This window comes from Momordica charantia, assembly GCF_013281855.1.
Source record: "Momordica charantia cultivar OHB3-1 chromosome 6 unlocalized genomic scaffold, Mcharantia_2.0 BLBB01000006.1, whole genome shotgun sequence".
In the NCBI taxonomy this organism is placed as follows: domain Eukaryota; kingdom Viridiplantae; phylum Streptophyta; class Magnoliopsida; order Cucurbitales; family Cucurbitaceae; genus Momordica; species Momordica charantia.
The window spans coordinates 32,630,657-32,658,595 of NW_028275164.1; the positions used below are offsets into that span (position 1 = coordinate 32,630,657).

The 27,939-nt window shown below is 35.4% G+C and overlaps 1 protein-coding gene across 3 annotated transcripts; it reads right to left on the reverse strand.

The window, feature by feature from the left end:
* On the reverse strand, nt 1–27,883 carry LOC111025459 (haloacid dehalogenase-like hydrolase family protein). 3 transcript variants are annotated; one of them, XM_022303333.2, is made up of 28 exons: nt 27,439–27,882; nt 26,272–26,372; nt 26,108–26,164; nt 25,907–26,001; nt 25,346–25,445; nt 24,394–24,452; nt 23,156–23,280; nt 22,691–22,823; nt 22,074–22,161; nt 21,894–21,978; nt 20,573–20,633; nt 20,358–20,433; nt 20,171–20,281; nt 18,145–18,240; nt 16,473–16,595; nt 15,749–15,946; nt 14,178–14,282; nt 13,982–14,046; nt 13,541–13,634; nt 12,997–13,154; nt 11,180–11,229; nt 10,979–11,100; nt 10,095–10,202; nt 8,799–8,891; nt 8,271–8,304; nt 6,675–6,919; nt 511–660; nt 1–367 (listed from the first exon to the last, which is right to left on the reverse strand). In XM_022303333.2, the coding sequence occupies exons 1-28, from the start codon at nt 27,863–27,865 to the stop codon at nt 215–217; spliced, it is 3,312 nt and encodes a 1,103-aa protein (XP_022159025.1). In that variant the 5' UTR covers nt 27,866–27,882; the 3' UTR covers nt 1–214. The 3 variants fall into 3 exon arrangements, with proteins under 3 accessions (XP_022159025.1, XP_087981573.1, XP_022159028.1); XM_088125447.1 differs by lacking the exons at nt 1–367; nt 511–660 and adding an exon at nt 4,596–4,729 and having other exon boundaries at nt 27,439–27,883; XM_022303336.2 differs by lacking the exons at nt 1–367; nt 511–660; nt 8,271–8,304 and having other exon boundaries at nt 6,730–6,919; nt 27,439–27,881.
* Nucleotides 27,884–27,939: the final 56 nt, after the last annotated feature.

The following is a 27,939-nucleotide window of genomic DNA, read 5'->3' on the forward strand; positions in this document are numbered from 1 at the left end:
TAAATAAAGCTTCTTCGTATCAATCAAAATGTTTGCTTCAAGCAAATGTAATTTTTATTTAATTATATTTATCAAATGCTGTCATAGCAATTGTTTTTTTTTTTTTCAATCTTCTTCTGAGGATCACCAAAAAATGATACTTTTACTTTATAGTAATCAAACCAAGCAATGAAAGACTGCTTTTATATATATATATTCATGTGTTACTAGAGTATTATAGTGGCAAGCTGCTTGTTGAAGTATTTGGCTTCACTTCAAAGGCGAGCGTGATTTTGGCCTGGCTAGTTTCTGACAATTCCTCACGAAAGGGTACCTCAAACAACAGTGATTTATATAGACACACCTCATCTTCCTTGCAATAGTAAACCTGTAAGCAAAAATTGAACTCACTTTTTAACCAGAAAAACCAAAACACACATTAATCGACTCTTCTGCGAATCTGAAGAATACTGGATTCAGATTCACAAGGCAAAGAATCTCATGTTGCCAAATCCTTTATGGGGTCAGTACCTTGCAACTTATTCTTCCAAGTGAAGCTGCAGGAGAGGATCTCCTAAAATGAAGATTAGCAAATCCTTCTGGACTAAGATACCCTTCTGGTGGGTCAATAGATAATGCACTCTCAGGCTCAATATCAACACTAAATTTACTGCGAGCTTCCTGCAATTGGAAGTAGAAGGCAATAGGTTGTTAAACTACCATTAAATCGAAAAGCCTAAGCTAATCAATTACAATTTGCTATCTTACCTAGATTCAGTTTTTTTTTTTCACATTTACTAAATCAAATAAATCCAGTGAATTTCTGTTTGGTGAGTTTCTTTTTTAAAACAGTTTTTGGATCGTAGAAATTTCTGGTGGGTTTATTTTTTTGAACAGTTTTTAGATTGTATTTGGATTCTACGACTAAAAAGAGAACATTTTTTAAACAATATTTACATGGTTTTTAGTATTTTCAGATTCTAAATCAACTACCAAATACATCTTAAAAAACAATGAAGATATGAAATACAACTTTGTTTTTCATTAAACCCTTGTATTCAAATTTTTGTTTCTAGATCACTGACCAAAAGGTTGTGAGTTCGAATCCCCGCCCCCACATGTTATACTAAAAAAAGAAAAAACCAAATGCACCCTTAATTTTTTATTAATAATTTAATATTCTCTTGTGGGCTTAGAAATTAGCACAAGGCCCAACAAGTGGCTATCAATATTAATTGAGGAGGAAATGCACTACAAGGATTTGGACGTGGATTGAAAGAGAAGGCTACAAGTCACGTTGAAGAGGAAGGCTAAGAGTCAGATTTCATTGTTAAGTCTACTAGTCAAGTATAGTCAAGGAGCTTGATTATTAATAGTTAATAGGATGACATCGTCCGGTCCAAGAATGGTATTAGTATTTAAGTAAGAATTGTGGGAAGGAGGATATCTTTTGTCTTAAGACTTAGCATAGTCCGAAGGTATTTTGGAGAGATAGGGGAGCTGATGTAACTCTTAGTTGCCGTTTCATAATCGTTAGCCATTTACCTTTAAAACCATCTGTTAAAGAATTAGTTAGTTGTTATTTGGGCTGCCAGCTTATAAAAGGCACCTCGCCTCTCTGTTTGGGGTAATAAGAAATTTCAGAATTTTCTTTCTTCTTGGTCTACACCAAATTTGGCATCAGAGCACTCTAAACGAGTTGGGAGACCTGATAATGGGGAAGAACACAGAGGCTTCCGGGAAGGGACTTGCAGGAGACCCTTCGGCAGAACAAATTTTATCTCCAAAAACAACCACTAGTCACTTGATGCTTGTGGAAGATTCACTGGGAGAAGTTAGGACGAACGTCCGTAGTATACATGAACTACTAGAGAATGTTGGACGACAGCTAGAGTTGATCACCGTGGAGCAAGAACGCTTGCAAATGGACTTGAGGAATCAAGGCACGCAAATCAGGGAGGACAGCTCCAAGAAAGACCAAGAAACAGATCACCAACTCCTGATTGTGCAAGAAAAATGGATGGGTACGGTCGTAGGGGTCAGGATTTGCAATTGAGAGTCCAAGATTCAGATTCTTCAGAAGGGGAGGATGGCTTTTTTCGTGAGAATCCCCGTTTCGATCATGGAGCACGTCAGAATAGGGGAGGGGTCCAAACTGATTTCCATATGAAGATTGATTTACCTACGTTCAATGGTAAAATGAACGTAGAAGCATTCTTGGACTGGGTCAAGAATGTTGAGAATTTTTTTGATTACACGGGAACACCAGAGGATAAGAATGTTAAGTTGGTGGCTTTCTGTTTACAATCGGGTGCCTCGGCTTGGTGGGAGCAACTTGACATCAACTGCCGGCGCCTTGGCAAGCGCCCCATTCGAAGCTGGCCCCGCATGTTGCGCCTTATGCACGAGCGTTTTCTACCGACCAATTTCGAGCAGATGTTATATCGCAGTATCAGCAATGTCGTTAAGGCAGTAAAACCGTCGCTGACTATACTGAGGAGTTTCACCGCCTGGCGCTTGCACCAACTTGGCTGAAAATGAAGACTATAAAATTGCACGCTTTCTTGAGGGATTGCATGAGGATATCCAAGATCAGATGGATACCCAGCCAATTGGATTACTTACTGAAGCTATTTCTATGGCTACCAAAGTTGAAGCAAAGCTAGAAAGGAAACGGTTGAAGCCTCCTTTTCGACCAGCTACTTGGGACAAACAACATCTTACTAAGACATCAGGTATGGATACTAACAAATCTTTAACTTTGGGTGGTCCTTCAACCTCTACTGCTTTAAAGATCGATAATGCTCCTAAAGCTGTGCCTCTTCCCAAACCTACGGATTCTACAACTAAACGAGGTAATAATCAATATACTAGACCTACTATTGGGAAATGCTTTAGATGTGGGCAGTTGGGCCATCTGTCCAACGAATGCCCTCAACGACGGGCCTTGGCATTAGTTGATGAGGACGATCAAGATGATCAAGAACCAGAACTTCTTGATGAGGACGATACTGCCTATGTTCAACCTGATAATGGCGAACCTATTAACTGTGTCCTTCAAAGAGTTCTCCTTGCTCCAAAGGTAGAAAATGTTAATCAACGACATTCCCTTTTTCAAACTCGTTGCACTGTAAATGGGAAAATTTGCAACGTGATCATAGACAGTGGTAGTTGTGAGAATATGGTTTCACAAAGGTTGGTGACAGCTTTAAATCTCAAGGTTGATCCTCACCCTAACCCTTATAAGGTCTCTTGGATCCGAAAAGGGGGTGAGGCGCAAATAAATTCTGTTTGCACCATACCTTTATCCATTGGTAATCAATATAAGGATCAAGTTATATGTGATGTATTGGATATGGATGCTTGCCACATTTTGTTGGGACGCCCTCGGCAATATGACCTCCAAGCATTATATAGAGGTCATGACAATACTTACGAATTTACGTGGATATGCAAGAAAATTGTTCTCCTCCTTTCCAATATGGATGTTAAGTCCAAGAAAGATACATCTCCTGCTCCTAAACAGCTATTTTTCATAATCAATGGGAAAATCTTTTTAGAGAAAAGGTGATCCTATGGTATGTGCCTTGGTAGTTAAAGGGGGACGCTTCCTTACCTCAACCTACTCCTCACCACCCCATCATTCAACAACTCCTAAAAGACTTTGCTGATCTAACTAAAGACCCTACGGGCTTACCACCCTTACGAGACATTCAGCATTGCATAGATTTTCACCTTGGCTCTTCTTTACCACATTTGCCACATTATAGAATGAGCCCCAAGGAGTATCAAATTTTACATTATCAAGTGAATGAACTTTTACTCAAGGATCATATCAGACCTAGTCTTAGTCCTTGCACTGTCCCCGTCTTGCTTGCTCCTAAAAAAGACGGTTCTTGGCGAATGTGCGTGGACAGTCATGTTATCAATAAAATTACAATAAAATACCGCTTCTCTATACCTCATTTGTCTGATCTATTAGATCAACTTACACCTATTCTCTAAGGTAGATCTCAAAAGTGGATACCACCAAATACGCATACGACCCGGTGATGAGTGGAAAACAACCTTCAAAACTAAAGAAGGTCTCTTTGAATGGCTTGTTATGCCATTTGGGTTGTCCAAGGCCCCAAGTACGTTTATGCACGTGATGAATCAGGTACTATGTCCCTATCTTAACAATTTCATTGTAGTTTACTTTGATGACATCTTAGTTTATAGTAAAACTGAAGTAGAACATTTAGAACATCTTAGGACATCTTAGGACACTTTTTTCCACATTACATGAACACCAACCACATATTAATTTAGCTAAATGTTCGTTCATGACAACTGAGATAGAATTCCTTGGCTTTCATATCACACAATTTGGAATTTCTGTTGATCCATCTAAAGTTCTAGCTATCCAACAGTGGCAAATACCAACTTCGGTTAGAGATATTCAATGTTGTTTGGGATTAGCCTCCTTCTACCGCAAGTTTATCAAACACTTTAGCACAATTGCTGCATCTCTCACTGATTGTTTAAAAAAGGGAAAATTTTTTTGGGATATAGAACAGACGACTAGTTTCAACACCCTAAAAGACAAATTAAGCTCTATACCAGTTTTGGCTTTACCAGATTTTTCTCACCCTTTTGAAGTGGCCGTTGATGCATCCAGCATTGGTATAGGTGCTGTGTTAGCCCAAAAAGGACACCCTATTGAGTACTTTAGTGAAAAACTCACCCCACCTAAACAAAAATGGTGCACCTATGAACAAGAACTATATGCATTAATTAGAGCATTAAAACAATGGGAAAACTATCTTATTGGGAAAGAGTTTATACTTTTTACCGATCACTTTTCACTTAAATATATCCAAACTCAAAAAACCATTAATCGGATGCATGCCCGTTCGATCGCATTTATGCAGAAATTTGATTTTGTTATAAAACATAAGGCTGGTACAACTAATAAAGTGGCCGACACCCATAGTAGAAAAACTAGTCTATTGGACCATTCTGTCAGGACAAGTTATTGCATTTGAACACCTACCTTCTACATATGAAACTGATTGTGACTTTGGGGATATCTGGACCAAGTGCACCGACCATGTTAACACCAATGATTTTTATATTCTCGATGGCTATCTCTTTAAGGGTGATCGATTGTGTATACCACACACATCATTAAGGGAAACCTTAATAAAAGATTTACATAGTGGAGGCTTGGCCGACCACTTGGGCCCGTGACAAAACCTATGCCTTGGCGGCGTCACGATTCTTTTGGCCTCAGTTAAGGAAAGACATTAACAATTTTGTGAGCCGCTGCCTTATATGCCGAACGACTAAGGGGCAATCTCAAAATACCAGGCTCTACACTCCCCTCCCAATCCCTCAATCCATATAGGAAGATCTCTCAATGGATTTTATCCTCGGATTGCCCAAAACACAACGAGGCTATGACTCAGTATTAGTCGTTGTGGATCGCTTTAGCAAGATGTCTCATTTCCTACCTTGTAAAAAGACATCGGATGCTCTTTATATTGCTAATTTTTTCTTTCGGGAAATAGTAAGACTACACGGCATACCAAAAACAATTGTTTCAGATCGGGATGTAAAATTCTTGAGCCACTTTTGGAAAACGTTGTGGAAAAAATTTGATACCAGTTTGAGATTATAGCACAACTAGCCATCCTCAAACGGATGGCCAAACGGAGGTTACAAATAGAACTTTGGGAAACCTTATACGCTGCCTAGGGGGATCTAAACCAAAGCCATGGGATCTCACATTGGCACAAGCTGAATTCGCCTACAATCATATGCGCAATCGATCCACAGGGAAGTCCCCATTTGAGATCGTTTATACAAAACTTCCTAGACTAACTATGGATCTCGCTAACTTACCATCTTCTATTGATCTTAATCAGGAGGAGGAACTAATGGCCGAGCGAATTGTGGACTTGCATAAAGAAGTGACAGAAAACCTCACCAAAGCGGCAGCATCCTACAAAACTGTAGCAGACACACATAGACGACATAAGACATTTGAAGTGGGGGACCTAGTCATGGTGTACTTGAAGAAATCCCGCTTTCCTAAAGGAACCTACAACAAACTCAGCAACAAGAAGATCGGTCCATTTGAGATACTTCACAAGTATGGTGATAATGCATACAAAGTGAATCTACCAGAAGACCTTCGCATAACTCCCATCTTCAATGTAGCAGATATCTATGACTATAAAGATGAGGATGCGTTTGCCCTAGCTAGCTAAACTCGAGGACGAGTTTTTTCTCAGAGGGAGGGAATTTGATGTAACTCTTAGTTACACTTACCGTTTTATAACTGTTAGCCATTTACATTTAAAACCATCTGTTAAAGAATTAGTTAGTTAGTTGTTAGTTGGGCTGCCAGCTTATAACAGCCAGCCCGCCTCTCTGTTTTGGGTAATAAGAAATTTCAGAGTTTTCTTTCTTCTTGGTCTACACCAGGAGCTCTTGAATCATTCCCTAGCTTATAATTTCTATTTTCCTCAGTCACAATGGTTAAGTGTTCCACCATAATTTTAACAAATGTATATGATTTATGATTGCCAACACGGACCAAGAGGATCATCCTATGTTATTAAATATGAGTGGCAATGCATTGGAAGAGTAATCAATGTCCACAAGTTCATGTTCTTGAGAGAATGTAAAGTACAGGGATGAAAGTGGACCTTTGAGAAATGATACTCTTCTGGCAATGATATTTTAAGCGATAGGTTGCCCTCACTGAATGAGCCCCCATCAACGATGATTGTTTGAGTGTCAGGTGAACGTCTACGCAATCGTTTAGGAGATCTTGTTTTCGGATTTGGAGGTTGAACTCCTTTCAGCTCCAAAGTTAAGAGTTGAGCTTCTTCTCTGTTCAGATCTAAATATCTGATAACATTGTTGTTTGTATCAGCAATGAAAAGTCTTCCTGCGAAGTCAGAAGAAATGCCATCTAAATGCAAGCTTTTGAAATAAAAAGTACAATTGAATAAGGAAACATTTCATTGTTTTCCTCCAATTTCTTTTCCACATAATCATATTTTATATTGTATCCAGATGATACTTCAGTAGGACCAAAATACTTTTAGGAGAATGAACATAAATTGTAATAATAACTAGCAAAAATTTCAAATTAGAAGGTAGAGAAGCTGTATTTCTTGTTTGAGCTTCCATAGATCATCGGATGACCATGAGATTTCATGAGGCTCCACTTTCTGTCGAGTGGCATAGTCATTCAATAGAAACTATCAACATTTTGAGAAATTTCAAGATAGTTTATCTCAGGGGAGAATAAAATTTTGTTTCAGTAAAAGGATGAGGTGATTCTAATTTAATACTTCGTTATGGGGCTCGGTTTATAAGCCCTTTCATAATTATCCACTAGACCTTATTCTTTTGGATTGGAGTCATTTTCTATAGGGGCTTTCTCTTTCAGAGCTGTCTTTTTGTATTCCATTTTTTATCCTTATTGTTCTTGTTTCTTATTTCATTTCTCTCAATGAAAGTGTTGTTTCTTATGGAAAAAGAAAAAAACATGTGCTGAACCAAGTAGTGATTCTAATTATATTCTCATCGTTTCTTATTAAAAAAAATAATAAAAAAATAAAAAGAAGAAGAAGTGCTAAAACAAGTAGTGAGACAACATGACATTACCAACATTATTTTTTATCTTTATTTCATTTTTTACTTTTTCCCTTTTTGTTTTTGGTCATAATTTCACCGTTAAATTTAGATATTCTCCTCTAATGTTCCTTCCAATTTACTTAATCATTTTTTCTCCTTCATCACCTATCTGCAAACGAAAACAACAGATCTGTAATGATTGTCACTATATTGTTGATCAGTTTTGATACTCTAATGTCATAGGATCTGTCTCCACTACATTAAAAAGCATTATAAGCATCAAAATAAATTGAGATGAGAACTCTTTCAAATTACCAGTACTCTTTCAAATTATCAGTCTCTGTTGTAGAAACATTATGAAAATGAGTCTACACTGACAACATTGTTACAAAACTGGAAATTTGTCATGATTTGTTTCATTCAATATACTTGACTGATAGTGCAATATAAAATAAAGAAATCTGATCAATGACCACTTCACTCATAAATAAAAAAGGGGAAAAAGATAAATAAAGAAAACAGAAGCTTTAGTCTCAGTAAATTATTAAATGATTTTAGATGCAGTTTAAGGATGCTACCAAATTATTTTCATGAAAATTTCAGACAAGGTTATAGTACTATGTTCTCTAATCTCTAAGAATAAGTTGAGTTATGACCTCCAGCTTCAGTGATTCCAGATGGCTCTGAAAGCTGCAAAATACAATTGTATAAGTCATTTTTGCTTTGATTGAAAATGGCACTCTGTTTGTGTATGAAACAAATATGTAACTCTTTTGAGGAGTTCATGTAGCCTGATAACTCAAACTTTGTTTTAGCTTCAACGAGAAAAACATAATAAGAGAATTCATGTCAAAAACCATCGACAACCCCATATAGATTTGTAGGAGATGATACTCCAAATGTCTACCTTGTGATATCGTGGGGGTGGAGCAAAGAAGTTACGGTTCTAAAATTCTCTCTCTAATTTCCCAACTAAATTTTTTAGAATTGAAAGATATAAACAAATTAGAATGTAATATTTTGTCCCTCCCTAAAAAAATTTTGGACTCCACTCCTGGATGTCAGATAGGCTGAGGTATACCATAATATCTTAGGGTTTGCAAGAACAAACAGTGGATACGTTCTAAGTTCTTTACCAGTTCAATTCACAATTATAAGTACGCTGATAAAGCATAGTTACTAACCTGAGATGCTAGGGCTGTCCCGTCCTTGAAACCAGCTTTTCCTGTTCCAGCTATTGTAATTACTTTTTTACTGACTGGATCAAGCTTCTTGATCTAATTTTATAAAGGAACAAAGAGAACTTCACAATTACAATCTTGGTGATCAAGTAAATAAAGCAGAATTGTAATGTCATGTAATTTATATGGGAACAGAACCAGTATAACGTGCTGAAATATACTTTAATCCCTTGTCAAAGAAAAAATTGGAAAGTTATCACACATAAGTTTGCAAGTGCAACAAATTCTAACTTTGAAAAAAGAAAAAAAAAAAAAAAAAGAAGACAAAAGGATCAATGGGAAGTAGCTGAATTTGCAAAATTTTACCTCCGGAAATTATTAGCCAAGCTATTTTCTTCATTTACCAATTACCATAAAAGGCAACCTACAAATTTCTAAATTGAATATTTAAAATAGCCAAGCAATACCACCTACTTACACTAAACAAGGTTCATTTCGTCACAGTTTCACGAGCATCATAATTTGATGGGTAAGATCCTAAACAAGTAGTAAGATGTTTATGAACCACCCGGTTCTTTTTTCCCCTTTTTGGGAGATAAATTTAGATTATTTTCCTTCTTACTTGAATAATGCGCTCAAGGCCCAACGAAGTGATATAAACCATTATTAGAGGGAAAAAAAATCAAGAATAGGCTTTTTAATCACTAAAATTCTTTTCAAAATTTCCAAAATTAATTCATTCTTTTTCTCCATATTCCCCCTCTAAGAAATCCAGTGGAACAACGTCTAATTTGTTTCACTTATCCAATTTTGGCTTTCTGACCATATAATTTCTTCGAGCTGACTGGCTAGAGTTCTTTCAGTGTGGAACATCTTCATTAGTATGACCTCCCATTCTACTATCAATTGCAATTGAGCGTCACAGATCTATATATACTTGTAGATTTGCATAAAACCAATGTTTTATATCTTTGGCATAATCATCTTGAAAAATCTTCCTTATTCCATTGTTTGATCAACTTGCAGTTTCATGAAATTGTAGCTCTCCAATTGGAAAATGAGAAAATTTCTTAAACTGATAATGAAATACAGAAATAGCAAAGAGAAATATGTATTCACAAGAATCAAATTGAAAAATTCTGTTTTGAGTCATTGGATGTACACATGAGGTGAAAGGAATATTCAGTAACTACATAACAGAAGAACCTAACCAGAAAGCTTAAATAATGCTGCTATGATAATACTTTAAAACCATAGAAGTAACAAGTACAAGTATATTTTCAATCACAATCTAAGTACCTTATGATTATAGCTATCTGCTATATAGATTTGACCATCCTTCGAACATAATACCCCCAATGGATGTTGAAGTAGTACCTCAGATCCCACACCATCATGGTCTCCAAACTGCAAAAGTTAGAAAAGAGCAAGTGTCATTGAAGATATTGATGCTACAAACAAGGTTGTTAACTCGTGAATCGGAACGTGTATCAAATTTAAAATTTAAAGTATCGTGTATCTTAACAAATAGTGTATTGTAAGTTTTAATTTTTAATAGTATAAATATAAATATATATATAATAAAAAAACTTAAAATAAAAAGGAAGGATAGTTGAACAATTCTATTGAAATTTCAAAAACTAAACAATCTTTTTTAAATTTCTAAAAAGGTCTTTCACCTTCCAGCCCGTTAGATCAAATTTTAACACCTTTCCCAATGTGATGTGGCCATTTTTCTTCCGAGCTACCCATCCAAAATTAATTTTTAATCATTTCACTCATGGCCAACCTAATTTTTCTCTCTCATAGTCAATAATCTGCCTCCCACTAAGTCATTAGTCACCAACCCTAATTTTCCTCAGCTGCCGCTTCTTCTTCTTCATCAACAAAATGGCCATCTTCTTCTTCTTTTGGTCATTCTTCATCAACCAAACGCCATAGATCAGACGTGATTAGGTGAATAAAACTTAAAAGCCCTAATTTTCTGTTTGTTCTTGAATCGGATCGATCTGATCGTTCCGTTTCTTAGGATTCAACATAGGAAATGCATGATACATGTAATTTTCGATTCAAAAAGCACAATCTCAATCGGTCGTTTTCCGAGTCGTTTGGACTCGTAACAACCTTAGCTACAAATAGTACAAATGGGAAAAAGCTTTAAAACATTAATAAAATCAAGTTACCTTAAATAAATTGTCTGAGAAAACCGGGTCACCACCAGCTAACAATCTTGATCCACCTGTTTTTAATTCAACTGCTCGGATGGAGCTACTCTCACTGTCAGCAATATAAATCTCCGACAAATCTACAAACCAAGCAGTAAATAAAATGAATTTTATAGAATAGCTTTTTAAATTAAGTTGAATCCATTTAAGTTTCATTACCAGGAGATAAGGAAAGTCCAGAGGGCTGAGCGAATGATGTACTTGTAGAACTATTTCAATAAGCAAAAAGAAAATGATGCCTTAGTTTGAAGACTTGTGGTACTAAATTGAGAACACCAGAAGAACTAAAAATAAATTTGGAAAGAAAATATCTGGATCCCTGGTAATCAAAATAATGGAGTGAACACCAATATTGCAGTATAATAAGTATTGTAGTAAACTCACAAAATGAGTTCCAAAGTAAGAAGAAAACCTCCACACTTCTCCAAGAGGATCAGCAGCTAGGCTCCCTTCCTATTTGACCTCACTCCAAAAGTACAATACCCCCATCTAACCAACACTGACTTGACTAAAAAGGCATCATCCCGCCCTACTGACTAACTTTTATAAACTGTCTTTTCCTTCTCCCCTCATGTTTATTAGTAACTGGAGTCCTAATAATACCCCTAGGCCAAAATACATCTTGTTCCCAATGGAAAAATCTAAAAATTGTTGTATTATTTCCCATGGTTCTTAAAAATACTTCAACAGATGACAACCCTTTTCATGGGATGAGGATTCTCAACTTTGTTCACTGGTCACTTGTTGAATTTCCAGAATCAATTTTGGTTCAACCACCCATTCCACATTTGAATATAATGCTGGGGGAAGTGACCATGATATAAATTTGATGCCCCAGGTATCAAGACCCACTCACTAGGTAAGTGTAATTTTGTAATCAACAAACACCATCACAAGCTTCTTCCTGTATTTCCTAAAAATCCGGTTCATGGGGGCCTCAAAAGATTGCCATTGCATGGCTCTAGTGACATAACATGAAAATCATAGTGCCTTTTCATGCATGTGAAAAAAGTGGTATTGTGATAAATGATGAGGGATTTGTCAAGAATAGTTCGAGGATTAAAAATACTCAGACATTACTTTTCAGTTTGTCAATTACCTACTCTTGTTCTTACTCCCCTCTTCAAAATAGGCTCCTCAATTGCACTTTGTGCACCCATATCATCTTCGATCTTGTGCTCCATTAGAGACGAGAGTTGACTCTAACATTATGGTCGCCATCATCCTTTGAGTGCCATCAATTACCACTAATACCTGAACAACATTTTGGGTAAGGTGCTCCATGTCTTGCCCCAGGCCCCCAATCCAAGTAATCATTGGAGCTTGTCCTCCATTTCTCCAAATTCCTTCATAGGTTTAACTCTCTCATCCATCTTCTATGCTATTGATCATAACGTGCTTTGGCATCATATTAATAGCCAATAGGTACTGCAGTAGATTCATAGAATTAAGTCCCAAAGTAAGAAGAAAACCTCCACATTTATACTATCCTTGTTGATCTGTCCGAGAGAATCAACAAGTTTCCCTCTTATCAAGCTCCAAACCTAGAATATCCCTGCCTCATGCACATTAACTTGCCTTAAAAGGCATGAAATCATCTCAGCTAGCTGTTATTTTCCCCTTTTTGGCCCTCTTCTCATTCTCATTAAGAATAGGAGGCTTACCAGTATGGAAGCATGGAATAAATTTCAAGAGAAAATAAAATTTAAAATTTTTATAATATGTTTCTCTATTAGGAGTTCACTAATGGATTTTGGTTCAAGCTTCTTTTGGAGTTTGATGTTGCCTTAACTTTTCCCAAGTGTCCTTGAGTTGTAGTTGATTGAGCTCTTAAAAAAAGCCTTGTTGAAATTATGCCAATTCATTAACCTCTAGCCATCTGATTTGAGTCAAGTTGTTCCCATGGTGGAGTAAAATACCATTTATACAATAGAGTACAATTTTCAGTAACAAGATAGATTATTTTACCGGATTACCTGGATCCGTTTAGATTCCTTTCAAATCCATTGCCGCTAAATGATTTAGTTACTTCACTTAAAGTATCATGCACCCAGATCTGGTGTTGGCCAGCCATAGCAATGTAGACCTTTTCATTAGTAGGCTCAAAGCAAACATCCCAAGGAGAGTTGAGAAGCTGAAATATGAGATGAAATTTTGAAGTTTGAATTAATAACATCATCTCCTTCAGAAGTTTGTATCGTTAAACTTTTTCTCCTTTTCATATATCAAAAGTTGTTTCTTGTTAAAAAAAAAAAAAAAAAAGTAACATCATCAACGAAATTCTTCAGTTCAACTTAAGTATTTTTTTTAGAACAAGAAACAAACTTTTCATTGATAATATGAAAGGATTCAATTTAAGTATTTAAATGCAAGACGTGTGTTTTATCTTTAGTGAGGAATTAAAAGTGTCAAACTATTTTGTGAAGAATGCTTTCATACTTCATCTTAGGGAACCATTTATTTTGGTAAGCATTTTTGGTTTAACAAGAAGTTCAATGTGAGGTTTGTTTCAAATCTTGCCTGAGATATTCCTTTTCTTCCCCCTTCGTAATCGGAGCCTTTAGTTCCATCTCCTGCAAGTGTACGCACCGTCTCTTTAACAAAGTCGACCTCCCTAAATAATAATAAGTCCAGAAAAATTATAGGGAGGGTCAAACAAAAGGAATAAGGAAACACGAAAGGCAACATGAAAGCCAACACGATCTAGATGTCATGTCTTTTAACTCTTATCATCATTTTCCTTTTTTTTTCACTGGGAAAGGGCACCTTTTATTTATTTTTCACATGTATAAAAAGAATACACTCAATTAAATATATAAACATGTATAGACTAATGTTACTTCAAATGAATGCATTGCAAAAGTATTCTTACTTTCTTTTAAATTTCTTAAAGATGAGAAACATAGCCTATGATGATAAGCTCGTTATGCAATGATACTGAAAGATGCACTTATGACTTACCTCAAGGCATGGTTCTCAGTATCAGCAACATATAGTAGATTCTTTTTTGCATTATAAGCCAAGCCCTAGAGAACCCAGATACAGTAAGTTAAGTGATATGAAATTCATTTAAGAGGCAGATCCACCAACCTTCATTCAAAGCCAAGGTGAGTATATTAAAACCAGACATCAAAATAGTCTTTAACTTGATGCTTACCTGAGGGCGATTAAAGGTGGAATCATCAAAAGTACCATCACGTAGACCATCCTCTCCAGTGCTCCCAATTTGTAAAAGGAAATTCCCACTTAGATCAGTTACCACCTAATATCAAATATTAACAAAATGGTCAACCCCAGCCCTACTATCTGTACACATACAAAGAAGTTCCACTTCATTTGCCATTATGTATATGATGAAATCATGACAGAAAACATTGCATGGATTACAATAGAATAGAAAGAATAGCCTAGGGGCCAGGGGCAGGACTTCAAATCAATTCACTTAAGCTTCTCTGTTTGTGGTCTCAAAAAGACTTTGTTACCAAAAAACTTTTTTTGATTATCTACCAGTTTCTAAAATCACCATTTCTCTCCAACAACAAAGATAAGCTTTTCAAGTGCAGCCAAGTACTGAAGAAAATAATTTTCCAATTTATAGAACCAAATTAAGGAGAAAAGTGGTTTTCATTAGTACTGATATCACGATATCAATGAAATTATTTCTTATTAAAAAAAATTAAAAAAATCAGTACTTAAATCATCAGAAACAGAATTCCACCAGCATATCGGTGGAATTGGGTTACATATCGTCTTTCAGTAACCACCAATCTGTTTATTCCATAGTCTTTATCACTTTATCTTATATTATATTCTTTAGTTGTATAAATTAAACCACCAATCTGGTTTTCAGTAGCTTTCTATGGTCAAATGGTGTCAAAGCCTGGCTCTACGAGCTTTGGTATGAAAGAAATCTCAGAATTTTCAAGGATCGTCGCAAATCTCCATTGGATCGATTCAGTTTGGCTAAATTCAAATCCTCACAGTGGAGCTCTTTATCACCTTTGTTCAAAAACTTTTCTCCCTCACTTATTTGTTTCAATTGGGGAGCTTTTACCTTATCTCTTAATGTTTAAGCTTATCTTGTTCTTTTCCATTTACTTGTAATATTCTTTTATTTTCACTCTTTCGAGAGTTTGTATCTTTGAACATTGCCATTCCTTTTCATTAATTCAATGAGAAGTTTTTTTCTTGTTCAAAAAAAAAAAAAAAATTAAAGCTAGACTACATAAATTAATTAGCCCAAAAAAAAAAGCCGCAACTGACTACTACCATTATTTCTTTTATCAGGTGAAATGAACACCAAGACACCAACCATGGCAAACAAGGTATGCAGGCTACAAATGATAGAGACAATAAATAGTTTCAGGAAATTTTACCATAATGCAATTGATTTTCATAATCAGAGGAAATAAAAGTAAATGTCTTGTATCTCCCTTCGAGATAATCCCAAATGTCACAGTAAGAAATAGCCCAAGGTGGAAGGTGTAATTCTAGCAACTCTAAACTTTGAGGGAGGTGTACTACGAATATTAGGTTCCCTATCTCATAATCAGTTGAGAATAGCGTTTTCTCTTCTTCTCTCTCTTCTTTTTTCACCGCTTTGGGAGTTTGTATCTTGAACATTTTTACTTTTCATATATCAGTGAAAATTAAAGTTGTTTCTTGTTCAAAAAAATCAGTTGAGAATAGCGATTTGAAGAGCATTAAAAGATAAGAAAGAAAACATACTATGCGATTATGATTACTGTCTGATATGAAGAGCCTGTTGTTAAGAATATCAATTGCCAGTTTCCCAGGATACTTCAATGGAGATGTAATTAAACGGGGATCATTATCCTTTTCCAATCTCAAAGGCAGTGGTCTGCTGTCAAGGATCTTCTTTCCACTGTAAAACAGAAGAGCTGCCTCCACAAAATCATCAAGATCCTTCATGGAAAAATACCCTTGTTAATCTAAGAAGGAGCTACTTGAATGCTCTTTCTTATATTAAACATATAAGTATATTGTAGTTATCAGAAATGATATTGGTTTTGAGAAATGGGCATGATTGAGTTAAAACAAGATGTTGATTTCAAAAGTTCTTATGCCAATATTGATTCATAGCGTATTTAGCATAATGCAAAACATATTTGAAGAAGATGCGTGTAGGTGGTATCATTATTGATCTTTAAGTAAAACGATGATCAAATTACTTCTTTATATTAAAAGTACTTTTCTTTGGATCATCTTTTTATTGCACGTTTAACCATTTTTTAATAATTGTGCTCATGCTTATACTACTTGTGGTTCAGTTTTAACAATTCTTATCCCAAAAGCAGAAACATACCAAAGAAAACAATACAAAAACAAAAGGAAACTACATTTAGAATTAGAATATGAATACATGACAAACGCTAAAATTTTCATTTGAACTCTTCCAAGGAACATGTAAATACAGCAGGTCTTCCAATACCTTTCTACGTCCTTCGCCTGATATCTGTGCAAGAAGCTTTCCATTGGGTCCCACAATAGCGAATGTTGGCCATGAATTAATTCCCAACTCCCGCCACAAAAACATGTCCCCATCATTAACAACCTTAGTTCAAGAGACAAAATTTTAATGACTCAAAATTATGATTACTTATAAATATTCGAGAAATGAACTCAAATTTTCAAACTAACTCAAACATCAAAAATCAATACAAACAAATCTGTTGACTTACTAAAATTAAAACCTAAAAACAATGATACAATACAATTGTATCAGACTGTGAGAATTTGGGAAAACTACTTACTTTAATTCTTAAAGAGAAGGGGCTTTATGCAAACAGGTAAAGCTAAAATAAGGGTTGTTCATAATCCCTATTCAAATTGCTTGCTTGACTGATTAAGAGAGTTTGGACGAGAGAAGAGGTTTTGATGATGAAGCAAATCCCCTCGAATAAGAAAAGGAAAAAGAAAAAAGAAAAAATAAGGGGTAGGTCCATTGAGCTCTTATTAATTAAAATAATTTATTCATATAAATGACAAAAATGGATCTTCAGCCCAACTGGGCAGACCTGATGAGATGAGGATCTGCAAGAGGCTTCACTACCAAATTCTAATTTCATTTTGCTTTTCTCTATCGTCGAGCCTGATCGACTCGACTCTTTCTCTAAGAAAGGAGAACCCTAATCTCTGTCAATCCCTCGTCAAGGGATAGAGACTTCTATAAAGATTTTTCCACTCATTCACCATACTCAAAGTCAAAGTCACGCACAGCATGGGCTCAGTTATTTTGCAAGAACAAAAGAAAAATGCAAGATCTATTGGCCATTTACCCCATTTCATCCGGTGGTCATGCTAGAGACATATTTTGAGATGATATCCTTTCAAATGGGATAAGAGAATTACAGTTCCACTATTATTCTTTTTCCTTAGAAAGAGTGAAAAAAAAGAGCTTACGGAAGTCCCTGCCCAAATTTAGATCTTAGGTCTTCTTTTAACTTCAGAGCACCTGGTTCTCTTATTCCCATCTGAATTTGTCCCAAAAACCCGGCCAATTATTATGTTTGGTAGGATCCTTCTATCCTCAAAAGGAGGAAACAGCAACACCTCCTCCATTTTTATAAGTAGAAGATGAAAAATTCAAATAGTTATCAAACTCACACTCTTAACTAATCGTTGTAATAGTTATATAATTTATTTCACATCACTCAAATGTTCTGGATTATGTTCACCTTCATGGTTTTCTCCCATTTTTCAGCTCAAATCTAGGTTTCCAAGAATAGTGATTAGAAGTAATTAGGAGTATTCTAGAATACAATTAAACTACGACAAATACAAATATAGGTCTAACAATTAGCCCATTACATTTATTGGCTCTTAAAATTGTAAAATATGGCACTCTGATGTATCATCAATTCATGCTTACACGGGCTGAACGAGGAGAGTCAATAAGCTGACAACTTATGCATGTTTGTAGCTAATTCATGAACAAATCAAGTGAAGAATGAAAAATAAAAAAAGAATCCGGGTTCATATTTTGTAGCTGCTCTTAATACTTTTACTCCAGTATCTCAAAACCAGGCAATACAAAAATCTAAATAACAAAAGTTATAGAATACATTAAGTACTTTGAAATATCAGCTTCTGATTAAGCTTACTGGATGAGTAATGCCATAGCGTAAGACTGCGTTGCGGATAGCTTCTAAATCTTTTTCATTCTCAAACTTTGCAGAATGGACTCCAACTACTGCAAACTGTAAAAAAATGAGAATATCTGAGGAATCGATTGAGAAACCAAAATCTTTAGATTCGGAAAATTGGCAAATAAACCAACTGTAGCTTTATAGCATAGAGAAGTCCTAAAAAAACAATCTTGAAAAAAAAACCAACAAAATATGTAGGATGAATCATTGGCGGTATCCAAAATAAAACACAGATGTTTGATCCTTACTTTTTTTTGAACAAGATACGAACTTCTCATTGAAATAATGAAAAAAGAAACAAAATTGTTCAAAGATACAAACTCTCGAAAGAGTGAAGATATAACTGAAACATAAAATTAAAAATTCTAGGTGTTTGATCATTACTTGAGGCAATGTTTATCATCAATCCCTTTTACCTACAAAAGACTGTGTTTTTATCCAGATGTCCTTCAAAAGAAGTTGCCTGCAATGTTTCTACAGCCCTCGGTTTGCTTAATGTGTGCTAACGATGGTGAATCCCAGAGCCACGTCTTTTTCTCTTGCCCTTTTGTGGTTGCTTGTTGGGCTCTTTTCTTCTCACTATTTAATATCTCTTGGGGTTGGGGTTTAGAGTCCTCAAATAAAATTCTGCAGCTCCTTTGTGGTGCCCGATTTCATGGTAAAGCAAATCTTCTTAGGCTTAATGGCAATAAACCTATCATCTATGAATTGTGGTTCGAAAGGAATCAGAGGGTGTTTGGAGACAAAAGAAGATCTTTCGTGGCTTGTTTCATTACAGCCAAGTTTAAAGTCTCTCAATGATGTGTTCTTTCCAATCTTTTTGCTAATTACTTAGCTAGTATGATTTATAACAATTGTGGAGGCCTTTATAACTCCTCATTAGTGTTGTCCTACTAATCTTTTCTTTTCTTTTTTTTTCAGTTTTCTTTTGCTTTCTTTCGATCCTTTTGGGGTTTGTATCTTTGAGCAATCTTCCTTTTCATTTATCAATAAAGAGTTTGTTTCTTGTTCAAAAATAAATAAATAAATACATGTCAATTTGTAATAGGTTTAATTGAGAGGGAATAGGTTCAAACTCCGTGTTGGCCACCTACCTTAAGAATTAGTAATTCCTATGTGTTTCCCAGCACCAAATGTCATAGGGTTAGGTAGTTACCCCGTGAGATTAGTCGAGGTGTGCGTAAGCTGGTCCGAACACTCATAAATATAAAAAAATAATAATAATAAAAATAAAATAAAATTTGTAGTAGGCTGAGGCAGTTGTTCCGCAAGATTAGTTGAGGTGCATGCAAGCTAGTCCAAATACTCACGAGTTATAAATAATAATAATAATACATGTCAATTAGATTTCTTTCTCATTGTTCTTTTAGAGAGGATTTCCAAGTTCCACACTGTCAATTACTTATTGGATGCCAAAATCAACTCTATTAAAAGAGCTAACGGGTATTTTTATTTGGAGGGTTACATATAAATAGCATTATTGGGATCCAGAATAAAATTGAAGGAATCTGGGTTTCGTGTATTATTAATGAGATACCCAGTACAAGATAATCCTCTCCAACAAGAGGGATGACAGCCATCTCAACATGGTAATCTCTCTCCTACAAAACCCTTTACTAAAACTTGTCTATTAGCTTTGCTCTCAGGCCTCAAAGTTGTTTTTCACGACCAAATAAGCAACTCAAGTGGTTTCATTGTTCCATATTAAGTGGTTTAATTCAAGCATTCCACTGAATTCACATCAAACAGTTCATGCAAGTGAATTTCTTTATGCTCATATAATATGTGCATGTGTTTGTAAATTTATGCACTTTTCAAGCTGATATAATATAGGGTATCTATCTATTTGGTCCCAAATGCATAATTATACATAACAAACAAAGGACTCGTATAAATAAAATAATAAATTATAGGGGCATAAGCAAGCTAAGAAGCACTTGATGCCATATATTGGAAGACATAAAATGAAAGAGGGAGTTACCGCCTTGTCATTGTACTTCTTTTCCAAATATTCCAGGTCTGGCAACACGTGCATACAATTTATACAACAATAGGTCCAAAAATCCAGGAGAACAACTTTTCCTTTCAAATCCTACAAAGTTGGAACAATTTTTAAACAGCATATGCATCTCATGGAAGTCTTGGTCCAAATTGAAGTTACAATTTACCTTGCGGAACTGAAGGGGAGAAGTATTTAGCCAATCAAGTTTTGATGGAAATTCTGGCACAGCTGGAGCAGTTCCTCTTACAAAATTTTGAGATATTTATATTTCATAAAAAATTATGGAGACTTGATCATTGTTCAATATTTTCATAAAAAGAATAGACTGACGAAGAAACTTCTAACAAATTACATTGGAGAAGTTAGAAATAGAACAATTACCTGGTTTCTATATCTGATATATAATCCATAAATCGTTGGATTCTTTCACTTCCTGGACCACCTATACCCAGTCAAAGGAGATAAGTTTTCACTTCTTTTCCTTGTTCTGATAAATATCATATAATAACGAGGATGTAAAACCATGAAATGAACAAAAGAATCGTATTAAAATACAATAAAAGCTCATACAGAATCGTTAAAAGGCAGAGATAAGAAGTATAAAGCTTGATGAACAGAAAAACCAAAATAGTTATAGATATTAAAGCCTTTCTAATGTCCATCCATCAATACCACATCAAAGTGCCTCCATCGAAACTCACTAGTAATCACTTCTCCACTTTAGATATTTACATAAATCTCAAAGTACCTCTTAACTCAGAATAATTAGGACCTAAGGTTCTCATAGGAGAAGATCGACATTTTTGCCCACTTGCTTCCATTTTGAATATAAGTCCTACTAGGGCATTCACCTTTTATGCTTGTACCATTTCCCAGTATCCTTTTTAGTTGCTCCACCCATTTCCTACATGTTTCCTAATCCATTATTGTCTCCCATCTTTCAGGTCAGCCCCCTTTTGCACCAATTTTTCAACTCCACTTCCTATTCTAATGTCACCTCTGTTTATCTTCTTCGTTGGCATGTCATCAGACTGTTCCAATCCCAGAAACATGAGTTCAACTCAAGATATATAATCTATTCAGCCAAGGCTCCCTTCAATTTTCTTCAATGTCAAGGTCCCATATGTACTCTGATACCGAGACGAAAAGTAGTATTAGATACTAAACCATCCAAAATATTAAGTAACAATTTGAGGTATTCCCCAATACATATGACTTCTGTCTCCCAAAACTGATAGCATATTAAACAGGACTATCACTCTCTCAATCCCCCTTACTCATATAATGTTTTCATGATCCCCCAATCTCCAAGTTTCCCTACTTAAGAAGGTACATACTGTCTCTTCTAAGTGTCAACAACTTTTCTTCATTTTTTGTACAAGAAGGTATCTTCAACTATTTGTCATTCTCTATTTTGCCCTTCTTACGTAAGTATGGAGAATTTTGGGCCCGACACTTCCAGTTGGTGTATTTGGTCTAAAGTTTTCTGAAATAATGATATTATTTCCATTAATGCCAATTAGCAGCCTTTTTATATTCCCCTTGAGCTCATCGAGGGATGCCTTACCCTCTTTGTTTTTTTTTTTTTTTTTTTGTAATTTTTTCCTAAATAATTTTCGCTTAGCTTCCTATGAAAAAAGATTAATGAATATTAATTAAGAAGTGAATATGCAGCTGGAAAATTAAATATGTTAAATCATACCTGAGCTTACATAATTTTGAAAAGAAGGCTGGTTAACTCCAAATAACAAATTCCAAATAGCTTTAGGAGATGCATACTGCATTGCCTGTGGAATTGTATAAATAAATTCAAGTAAGAAAGAAAAACTTAGCAAATTGGATGGCGTCATTTACTCTCGTGTTGGTTAAAAGACAATTGCACCTTCCAGTTTGTAACGGTAAATATGAGACAAGAAAAAGCAATGCCCAAGCTTCCATATCTCACTAGATTTCGTCTAGTACCCTGCAACCTGTCCATGATTCACCAGAGTATCTAACAAATTCGGGAGTAGAAGATGTATATTTCTCAAGTATTTTGTTGATATACAATTTCTGAAACAACCATTCCACCAAAAACACACGAGGAAATGAAATCCAAAACTGCAGTCCCCGTAAATCAGGGATACAATTACAAAACAACAAACAGAACAAAAATAATAAATTCCAAATAAGTCAAGGCCTATCATCTAGGTATGATATCCAGACAACTAGGCTGTGTAGTTGTAATTTTCAGAAGCTCTAAATATTTTCTTCCATTCAAGGCTCTCACTCAAGCTAGTGAGTAGATATTTTCTGTCTGCAACTTGCTAATAATTCTGAGAAGTTGAGGTACTTAATCCTAGGGGTGTCAATGGGACATGGGCTGGAAAAATGAAATTCTATGACGCACTGAAGGCAGTTTTCTTTAAATGGATACAGAGTATGTTGCAGATTAGTATGGACAGCACAATGTTCTTGGGTCATATTCACACATGATGTAGAAATTTTAATGACGTCTACCTTCCAAACGACAACAAACCATCACTTGCAGTATCTGAGTCCTGTACGGATGTTGCATCGATGTCTGAGGTATATTTTTGTGGGGAAATTTCAGCAGAGGTTTGAATAAATTGAGGTCCCTGCATCTTCTCATCTGCAATGATATGTGCCACAATACTAACTTTAACTATTAGACAGAAACAAATTAATTCTTGTGTACCACCATTACACGAAAAAAAATATATATACACTAAAGTTCTAGAAGAAAAATTGACTTAAGAATAATACAACCAAAAGATGAAAATTTGTTTATTCAAAAGTAGTCTCCTGTTACATAGTATTTCAATTGCGAGAAATAGACTTACTTCTAATCAAAGGAAAATAATTTCTGTTATAAATCATATAACACGGCACAGACATAGATTCACTGTTCAACATGAATGAAGGTACAAAATGACATCGTAACGTATTCTCAGGGCTACATACTATAGGCATCAGAACCACCAGAGAGAATATCATGAAGTGTGATGTTTCCTATATCATTTCGAATAAGTGATGGACCAGCAGTCTTTAGAGTTTCGTCCGATAATGTAGTTTTAACAGCAATGCATCTGCAAGCAATATATAACACCATTTAACCAAAAAAGTCTTTCTTGCAAGAGTACATATATTTGTGTGTGATTACATATAGAGGTGGATAGAGCAATAACTGCGATAAAAACCCACAATCTGTATTAACTATACACACACATAAAAAAAGCTATTAAAAAAAAATTCACTCTTTTTCTTTTTTAACAAGATATGAACTTTTCATTCATAGACTGATAGACAAAAAGGGACAAAAAATTGTTCAAAGATATAAACTCCTAAGAGATTTTTTTTTTTTTTTTTTTTGGATAGAGACATTTCATAAAGGAGAAAAACACAAAAACAGCCTAAAGGACAAGGGACGAGAAGACTCCCTCCAAAAAAGAATTGAACCAATCTTGTACGATCATAGAGAGGTTGTAGTAACAAAGTAATTTCGTATTTCTTTGACACCACTAAGAGGCTGTAATATGTACACTATTACAAAAAGAATCAAAAGACTTAGAATTATCATCAAATGAGCGAAGATCCCTTTCCATCCGTAGATTCCAAAGAAGCGCTCGGAACGTGCACTTCCACAAAAAATATGCCTTTCCTTTGAGATGCCATCCAAAAAATCTTTCCATCTTCCAATCCTCTACCTTCCTCGGCATACAGCCTACTATCCCAAATACATCAAACAGAACCTGCCAGCCTTTAGTTGCAAAAGTACAGTGAAGAAACAAGTGATTTAAGGATTCTACTTCCCTCAAACACAGGCAACACACCGAAGGGGAAATCGACCAGTTTGGGCACTTCTTTTGAAGTCTCTCGGAAGTGTTTGAGGCTAGGAAAGCTCAAGTCCATAGAAAGACCTTCACCGTTTTTGGAATAGAATCTTTCCAAATAAAGTTTATTAGGGGGGCTTGCAAGTTGCAACTTTGGGGAGTCAGTTTCCATCAGATTCAACAAAGCTGATTTAGTAGAGAACTGTCCATCCCCCTCAAGGTGCCAAACTACCTTATCAGGTTCCCTTCCAAGTACAAAAGAGTCCAGCCTCTGCACTAACCTCACCCAACTCTCCATTTCTCTAAGAGAATTAAAAGAAAAATATTTGACTTCTTTCAATAGAGAGAGAATCCAAAAATGTTTAGTACCTCATTTTTGCAGCTTTTGCAGCTTGCACACCAGCTAGTGCATCTTCAATGACAATGCACTGGGAAAATAATGACAATAATTAAAATCAGAATTAACATTGATTGTTCAGGAAAAAGATGATATGTATATTAGGTCAAATGATACGTGAAAAATGAATTCCTTAGTCTTGTTTTATAAAAATATACGAGGTACACTTCAACAAACAATTTGGAACACTAACCACTAAATAAGGAAGGGCTAATCAGCCAGCGTCTTAGCCTAAAGAATAAGAATTATTATGAGAAGATGAGGAATGAAGTATCAAAGAAATGGAACATCTATATAAATCAAAAGAGAAACTAAAAATTGGTTAAATCCTACTTTTGATCCCTTAAGTTATACTAATTTTTTTCATATTAATCTCCATTAAAGTTATATTTTGGTTCTTGAAACACCTAATCTTGACCATTTGATAAGTAAAGTAGTACTCAGAAAGTGAGAGGGCTATTATCAGAGCGTAACATTACAAAATATTCCTCAAAAATTAATAGTGATTCATAAAAGAATCTGTAAGATTGGGTAGCCTTCATAAGGATACGGCTAATTGAAATTTCACTACCTTATATGTTTATTATTTACATGTTCCAATAAATGACCTGGGTAGCATCAAATATATAATACAGATTGACGACAGAGACTACAGAAATAAAATAAATGAAGACAATGAAGAAAAAACATTCATGGTCAAAGCAAAGGCAACATTATTGGAATTTTCTGCAAGAGACCACCTGGGAAAGCAATCTTTTAAAGATAAACATATGGTTTTAATTTTAACACTAGCATACAAATCATGAGAGAGAGAGAGAGAGAGAGAGACAGATAGAGAGAGAGAGCAGCGAATAAAAAGAAAGAGGTGGCCAAGAGAGAGAGAGAGAGCGGCGAAAAAAAGAAAGAGGTGACAAAACTTTGTACCTCGTCTGAGGGCACATTCAACAACTTCGATGCAGCTATGAATATGTCAGGTGCCGGTTTCAGATTCTCAAAAGCATCAGCTGATACAATGGCATCAAACCTATACAAGATAGGCACACAAAACCATAATTAAAAATCTTAAACAAGTCAAAGAGAAAAATTATATTGAAATTTTTATGGGTCCCGACCTTTTGGACTGAAATTTTACTCCAAAAACATGAGAATGTCATGGGCCAAAATATTTTCAGCTAGTTAACTTAGTTCTAGATTATTCTCTTCAAGACTACTTTCTGAACCTAATTAAGAATGTCATTACTTTTATTTTATGTTTTAAATTTCTCTTGAAAATTATATTTGGTCTTGTTCATTCATTCTTGACCAAACAAGAGTGCTTTTCTAGCAATTGATTAAAGCTCTCTAATTGAATCATCAAAGCACTTCAATTAACTGGTATGTAACCGTTCTAAATTTGTATCTTGATTCAAGAAATGAGAAAGTTGCAGAATTAAGAAATATTAAATTAGAACCAAAGACTGAAGTGTAGCACACAATCAGACTTACATTGACAATGGTAACCCCGCAGCCGCTAGATTTGCATCAACCTTGATACGATCAGCACTGGATGCAACAGCAACTTTAAGGCCCTTGCTTTTACACTATTAATGATAGTCCCGAACTCATATAGTAAGTTTTATGATGATGATTATCATCATAATAGTAGCAGTAACGAGTAGAAGCAGCTTGTATTCCATAAATACATACCTCAGTAATGAGTTCCAGTGCACCAGGGAACCCTATTCCAGAGTTGGGTTTTGCGTACTATTATATCGAAAAAATCAATTACGGTGAATGTTAGCAATAGATACAGCAAAGATATTACTGAAACGGGCAGATGAAAAAGAAATGAAATGTTGCAAACTGATAACCTTCTCTAAATATATCTCAAAAAACCTCTTTTTTGCTGCCTCCGGACTAAATCCCTCCACCCCTTTTACTGAGGCAACACCTCCTAAAAAGTTTGCTTCACCTGGTATAATAAATATATTTTGGAAATTAGGACGTCCAAACTATTTGTCGGTACTAGAGACAATAATTACAACATTATATTATATGCATTTCATTAGGTGATGCAGATTGAGAAGACTTCTAGTTGCATATGATGTATTGGAAACTTTTTTTTTTTTTTTGGTAAGAAACCTTTTATAAACAAAAAAAGAAAACAGAAACAGCATGTGGGCAGGGGATGAAGAGAACCTCCCAAAACTAATTAAGAATAGCTCTCCAATCTCGAATAATCATAGAAAGGCTGTAACTATAAAAGAATTTCCTACGTCTATGACACGACCAAGCAGTTGAGTTGTACATTATTACAAAAGCGGTCAAAAGAGGAGGACCTATCTTCAAAAACCTTCCAACTATACAACATTTTTAACTTGTAGAATTATAATATCCAAATAGGTGGTCACCATGTGATTCATATCAAAATCCCCTTTACTTCTTTTACTTGCCCAATAATCACCATTAGGCCAACCATGATAGTGGCAGCATTGTATGATATGCTTCAACTCCCAACGCCATACCAACAAAACAGTTGGATTTGTAAGCAATTTTCAATGTTATATACAAAATTACAGCCTCACTTACAACGCTACTAGTATAATCGAATAAACAATCCCAAATTTGACACAACAAATCTCATACTTCGATCACAATGAAAACAAGTATAAGCAGCATAATCAAAGGACTCTCAAAGGGAAAAGCCACTCAGCTTTCGAATGCTTCAATATAGCTAAGTTCAAAGTCTCACAAGGGTGTGCTCTCTCCGATCTCTCTACAAATTATTCTCCTAGCACGATTTGTTCGAATTGGGAGGTTTTTTTTAATGTATTGTTTAATCTTCCTTTCATTCTCTATACTAAATCTGCTTTGTTTGTATCTTTATTTTTATTTTTATCTTTAATTCTACCTCCCCTTCATTTCACTCCTTTGGGGGTCAAAAAAAAACAAGTATAAGCAGCACTCATTGTTCATTAATTGCCAAGTGAGCTTTGGCCAATGAAACAAAAGCAAAACTTCTGTTCATCTTAATTTACCAGTCCCCATGAATGGCACGAAGTCTTCAGGGGTTACTTCAACGCCCAAGTCGCTGAAAACATCGACCGCTGCCCTTCGAGATAGGTCCTCGCTATTGCAAAGCACTCCATCCATGTCAAACAACACTGCCGAAACCTTCCCCCATTCACTCTTATAAGAGCTCTCCTGCGCACTCGTCTCCTCCACCTTCACGCAAGCTTTAACCGCCATTTTCCGCGAAACCACGAAGCGTTTTGACCTCCATTCGAGAAGACAATAAGGAACTGAAGTGGGTCTTAGCTTATTTGAGAAGAAGCATATTCTGGGCGAAGGTGTAAGGGGAGGAGAAGGGGAGAGGTACCTCAAGGCCATGGAGCTTTCCATGGAACTGTTTTTGGTTTGTGAGTGGCGGGGGAGGGGAATTTCGTTATGTGGCAAAAACGCCATTGAATTTCCTCAAAATGGACTGGTTTTATTGTCATTTTACAACTCTATTTGGATTGTATGGCAGGTATTTCGTT